This window comes from Acanthamoeba castellanii, assembly GCF_000313135.1.
Source record: "Acanthamoeba castellanii str. Neff unplaced genomic scaffold scf7180000084657, whole genome shotgun sequence".
Lineage (NCBI taxonomy): Eukaryota > Discosea > Longamoebia > Acanthamoebidae > Acanthamoeba > Acanthamoeba castellanii.
The window spans coordinates 12,705-18,116 of NW_004457696.1; the positions used below are offsets into that span (position 1 = coordinate 12,705).

Consider the following 5,412-nt stretch of genomic DNA (forward strand, 5'->3'; position numbering starts at 1 on the left):
TCATGCGCGAATCGTTTTGTGAATGTGAATGTGAAAATGAACGTGAAGGTGAATGTGATGGCATGCCACGGTACCTCTTGCTTGGAGAGCGAGATGCTGCCGGCGCCGGGCGCTTCGCCGACCGCATTCCCGCAAAAGAGGCAGGGACCGACACCTTCCTGCGCGCACACTATTTTGCCGCAATACAGGCAGTTGCCCAGCAGCGGATGGCGCGCGGCTGTAGACGCCCGTTGCGTTGCGTTGCGTTGCGTGAGAAGCCATGACCAGACACTCGCCGGCGGCCAGCGGAACTGAATTGGATTGAGTACATACCCATGCACCCGCACCAGGCGCGTCCGGGAAGCTGGAGCGAATCGCCGGCCTGTTGCTTACCGCCCTTCTTCTTGCCACCGCCAGTCTGCGCCTGGCCCGCGTTGGGGGTCGGCGGCGACGCGCCCTGATCCTTGGGCTTGTTCACCGGCTTCTTCTTCTTCTTCACCATGCTGTAGTCGACGTAGCGTGTCATGTAGTGCGCACTTGGCTTAGCATGACTGCGCACCATCAGAGGAAGTAGAAGAAGAAGAAGGCGTACTAGGGATCGACTTCGTCCTTCTTGCGGTAGACCTTGACGTTGGGCTCGCTCGGACCCTGGCCCGAGGGTCCGGCGGTCGAGAGCTTCCTGATGGGCACCGTGCGGAAGAGGGGCGAGGCGTCCTTCCGCTTCTGAATCAGATCCTCGGTGAACTTTTGCACCGCCTTGCGCTCGGTGCCCAGGATGTCCTGCGTTAGGTGAGCCAATCGTTAATGCCGCCAGGCTAAAGAGGGGGGGCAAGTGAATGTGAGCGAGAGTGGGAATGTGGCGGGCAGTGGACACTGAGATTTCTGTACCTTGATGTACTTTTCGATCTCCTCGGCAGATTGGAGCTTCATGAGGTTATCCACGAGGCCATCGACCTCGTCGAAGCCCAACAGGTGCTTCAATCGCTTCATTACCCATTCCCTGATCTGCACGAGCGGCTGCTCGGCATGTTGCACGATAGGCTGCCTCCCAGCCATCCCTTTCTACACTTCCAGTGAATGTTTTCTGTTTGCGGATTAAAAAAATGTATTTATGTCTCAATTATTGTTTGTTCGGTTCAGCTTTTCTGCGTTTATTCGCCAGAGACCAACAGAAAATGAAAAAAAACAACTTGAGAAAAAGCAAGATGAACATCAATCCCCTGCATGTGGCTGAGGTGTTGATTACGCTGGTAGTGACTGTCATCTTCGACCCCAAGAAGCTGCACATCTCCGCCAAATGTGTGATCATTGCCGGTCTCTCTTTTCTCGTCGCCTACGGCGCCTTTGAAGCCGAGGTCGCGAAGATGCAGATGGCCATTCTGCTTGCGGTGTACGCCCTCGCGTGCTACCTCGTGGCGCTCTACATCGGCGTTCGATACAACCGTAGCCGCACCGATCGCATGTGGATCCTGCTCGCGGTGGTGCTCGGGATCGGGCTGTTCGTCGTCTACACCAAGTACTACTACCGGCCAATCGCCAGCGTCACCGACTACTACAAGGAGATGCACACCAAGCAGCGCCCCGACGCGGAACTGGCTCAGAACGCAGATCAAGAGGAGTACCTCAACCGCATCAAGGAAGAGTTCTTGGATGCGGACCGACCAGCGAGGGGAAGAGGGAGCAGCAATCGTCGAGCCCCCAGCGAAAAAGATGAAATTTAGAAGGAGGACCTTGAATCTTCGGTGGCGATCAATTATTTATAATGAATTAGGAACCAAAATGGAGCGTAAAGAACACGAGGGGCAAGACTTAGTAGGTAGCGCTCTGCTCCTTGCTCTCTCCTCCATAGCCGAAATCGCGGTTCGCCCGGTTGGTGGTCTGGCACTCCTTGAACATGTCGTAGGCCCAATCACACTCAGTGGCGTCATCCTCGTTCTTCTTCAGGCACTTGAGGAATCCGTCGTAGGGGCGCGCGCAAGGTCCCTGCTGCACCTGCTCCTCGGCCTTCTGGATCTGCTCGGGGGTGGCGTTGTGTCCGCCGAAAATAACGTTCTCGATGGCGCGGCTGGCGACGTGACCGACAGCATAGCCAGCAGCCATCTGGGCGACGCCGCCCAGGAAGCTCTGGCCGCCACCACCCATCGCGGGGGCGGTCTGCGCATGCTGCTGGGTGGCAGGGGGCTGAGCGCGCTGCTGGGTGGCGGGGGGAGCAGCCTTCTTCGCGGGTGCTGCCGTGGCAGTGGGCTTGGACGCGGGCCTGGCCGATGATCTCGAACTTCCTCCTCTGCGGCCCATGATGTGTTGCTGTTCTATCAAAAATTGATTGATTGAATCTACCGGGAGGAGTGTTCCATTTGGTCGGCTCCCCTTTTCCTCTAATTTCCCAGCAATCGGTGACGCCAACCTTTCGCCGACTTGTCACCAAAAGCGAAGAAAGAAAAGCTCCAGATTCCGGAAGAAGCAAAGAAACTCAAAGGAAATGTCTCCGAACGAGAAATGACTTTTCAAGAATATTTATTTTCTGCTCTTCACTTCTACTTCTGGTGGCCAGAGAAGCGACTTCCACGAGAAAGAAGGCTTTTGCCGCGATTTGCAGAAGCTCACTTCGCTTAGGGTCGGCAAAAAAGAAATCTCGCGCAAAGGTCGACATAAAGGGTGACGTGGGGGAGAACGGTGGCGCCCTTTCGGCCGGACATAAGTAGGTCGCACGAACCGGCAAACAGAGATCTTTCAAAGAGACGGAAGACGTGCAACGAGCATCATCATCTTTTTCCCATCATGTCCACGCGAAAGAAGGTTCTGTTGAAGATCATCATCTTGGGCGACAGCGGTGTCGGTAAGACCAGCTTGATGAACCAGTATGTGAACAAGAAATTCAGCAATCAGTACAAGGCCACGATCGGCGCCGATTTCTTGACGAAGGAGGTCATGGTCGACGACAAGCTCGTTACCCTCCAGATTTGGGATACTGGTACGCTGAATCTTCATCTTTTGCTTCATGTTCTTGTTTTAAACACGCATCAATGCGTTGTTCCTTAATCTTCTCCATTCTACATCTGATTAAAGTGATTATCACGTTCTAATCGCCATTTTCATCATTACTTTCCAGCTGGTCAGGAGAGATTCCAGAGCTTGGGCGTGGCGTTCTATCGCGGCGCTGATGCTTGCGTGCTGGTGTTCGACGTCAACGTCGCCAAGACCTTTGAGAATCTTCACAGCTGGCGTGAGGAATTCCTCGTGCAGGCCGGTCCTCGCGATCCCGAGACGTTCCCCTTCATCGTGCTGGGTAACAAGATCGATCTCGAGAGCTCGCGTGTGGTCTCGCAGAAGCGCGCACAGACCTGGTGTCAGTCGAAGGGCAACATCCCTTACTTCGAGACCTCGGCCAAGGAGGCCATTAACGTGGAGCAGGCTTTCCAGACGATCGCCAAGAACGCCATGAAGGAAGAGGAGGAGTACGTTACCCCCAATTTCCTTAAGTACCGGCCGCTAAGGCGTGGATGAGAATCTCACCATCATCTCGCATTTTCGTCACCAGTGTCGATCTTGCCGGCATTACCGACGCCATTCAACTCGACAAGTCTGAGCCCTCTCAGTCGGGTTGCTCGTGCTAAACGTTGTATATGTATTTAAAATCTTCTTTCCAATGACTCTATCACCCCATCAACAATCACAGCCTTTTTTTTTGTGTTGTTTTTCCTTCCTCTTGTGTTTCTGTCTTCATCCCAGGTTCTCCAATGATGTCCCTGTTGTTGGGGCTGCTGTGGCCAACCTTGTGTGATGCTCAGAGAAACTTGTGCTGGTGATGAGGTTGAGGGTGCTGTTTCTCCTGCTGCAACAGATTCCAACTGTCTGGGCACATGCAGTGCCAGGTACCAGGCCAGAACTGAAGGGCATCAACCTCATGCCCAGTTCCAGGTGAGCATCACACACCTGCTGAGCCATTTAAGTTGTTAGGGCCATGCACAAAAGACTGCCACAGGGCTTAAGCAGTTTTTTTAAAATAGTGGCAGCGACGGAACGCAATTTGGTGTTTCCGAAATTTTTGGATCGCGCTTGAAGGAAATAACCGGGCGGCGGGGCCGGAGTTTGAGAAAGTGGGTGTTTTTCCCGGCACTGAACCAACCACCCACCAAAAGGCACGCGAAGAATATGGGTGTATTATCCTGGCAAAATCCTCCTGTCGACGCAAAAGAATTTCCCAAACGCAAATTGCGTTCTGTCGCCACCACCATTTAAAAAAAACTGCGGGATGGCCCCTTAATAGCCTGTTTCACACTTGATGGCTGCACAACAGAGGAAAGAAGAAAAATAAAATTATCTGGAGTTGGTCTGGTTACATGCAGGAATTAAGGTGGAAGCCCACATGATTTTTAGTGGTTATAACTTTAGGTAAGGTGTTTGAACCCTTGTGATGGCCTTCCACTTTTAGCCTACATGCCAGCTTCTGGAAAGCCCCTACCCACCATGTATGTGAAGGGTTCCCTGGTGTGGGGGCCTATAGGGTGATAGGGTTGTCCTGCATGCATTCTTGCTTGCTGAGTGCATAAAGTGTGTGGTGGGGAACATGTCTGGTTAAATAGTGGAGGCATTGGCCCAAAAGATGTCATTTACCAAAAAAAAAACACTCCTGCTTTTACTGATAAACCCTGATTACTTCCCTCCTTACCCACACTGCATATGCCTGGTCCTGCCTAGGATTCAACATCAATTTGTCAGCCACAGGGGAGCACCATTACCATGACCAACAACCCAGCATGGTGTCTGTCTTCAGTGATTATGATGGTGGCTGCTCATGTCCTCCAATAGCTTATTGCCTATGCAACTGCTACCAAGCTCAAGCTCTGTAACATGAAGCCCAGCAAAGATCTTGTGCACCACTTTGTGCTTGCCCTTATCCACAAGGACTGCTACAGGGTTGGCTACCATCACCTCTTCAAACACATCATGGTGACACCAACATCCAATTCTGCACTCTCCAAAAAGGACTTTTTTTGGACATCACAGAGCCAAGGGCACTTTTTATGCTTCACACCTTTCCTCCTCTGTCAGTGCTTCATATTTGAGCACAATGTCCTTGTCAAAGTGAAACCTATAGCCAACAGTCATGCCATTTAGGAGCTCAGGAAGCCTGTTGGGGTAGAGGGTAAGTGGGAATAACTTGATGGAAAAGAGTAGACAGCACCATATTTTGTCATCCTGTAATAAGGCAAGTGAATTAGTACAGTGTAAACAAAGATCCATTGGGGCTGGGGTATGTACTGCCCACATGTCATCATATGGAATATCTTTGATTGGCCACCATTGAGGTCTCATCTCTGTGTGATGAGGGTTAGCAAGCACAACTAGTTATATGTAGGTGCTTGTACCTTCAGTTTCCTGGATATCATTCTTGTATTGCTCTGTCACATAGATATGACACCTATGGGCAGT

At 51.8% G+C, this 5,412-nt stretch overlaps 4 protein-coding genes across 4 annotated transcripts; 2 read left to right on the plus strand and 2 right to left on the minus strand.

The window, feature by feature from the left end:
- Positions 1-74: 74 nt before the first annotated feature.
- Positions 75-1,035, minus strand: ACA1_346010 (activating signal cointegrator 1, putative; the record flags this gene model as incomplete). Its single annotated transcript, XM_004354988.1, has 4 exons — positions 75-217; positions 313-530; positions 572-759; positions 868-1,035. Coding segments are annotated over 4 exons (717 nt in total), but the record flags the coding sequence as incomplete, so codon positions are not given.
- Positions 1,036-1,184: 149 nt separating this feature from the next.
- On the plus strand, positions 1,185-1,700 carry ACA1_346020 (uncharacterized protein; the record flags this gene model as incomplete). The annotated part of the gene is made up of 1 exon (XM_004354989.1): positions 1,185-1,700. The coding sequence occupies one exon, from the start codon at positions 1,185-1,187 to the stop codon at positions 1,698-1,700; it is 516 nt and encodes a 171-aa protein (XP_004355041.1).
- Positions 1,701-1,788: 88 nt separating this feature from the next.
- ACA1_346030 (CHCH domain containing protein) lies at positions 1,789-2,274 on the minus strand (the record flags this gene model as incomplete). Its single annotated transcript, XM_004354990.1, has 1 exon — positions 1,789-2,274. One exon carries the CDS (start codon positions 2,272-2,274, stop codon positions 1,789-1,791), a length of 486 nt encoding a protein of 161 aa, XP_004355042.1.
- Positions 2,275-2,757: 483 nt separating this feature from the next.
- Positions 2,758-3,593, plus strand: ACA1_346040 (rasrelated protein Rab-7, putative; the record flags this gene model as incomplete). The annotated part of the gene is made up of 4 exons (XM_004354991.1): positions 2,758-2,950; positions 3,089-3,168; positions 3,223-3,434; positions 3,518-3,593. 4 exons carry the CDS (start codon positions 2,758-2,760, stop codon positions 3,591-3,593), a joined length of 561 nt encoding a protein of 186 aa, XP_004355043.1.
- Between the last annotated feature and the right edge of the window lie 1,819 nt (positions 3,594-5,412).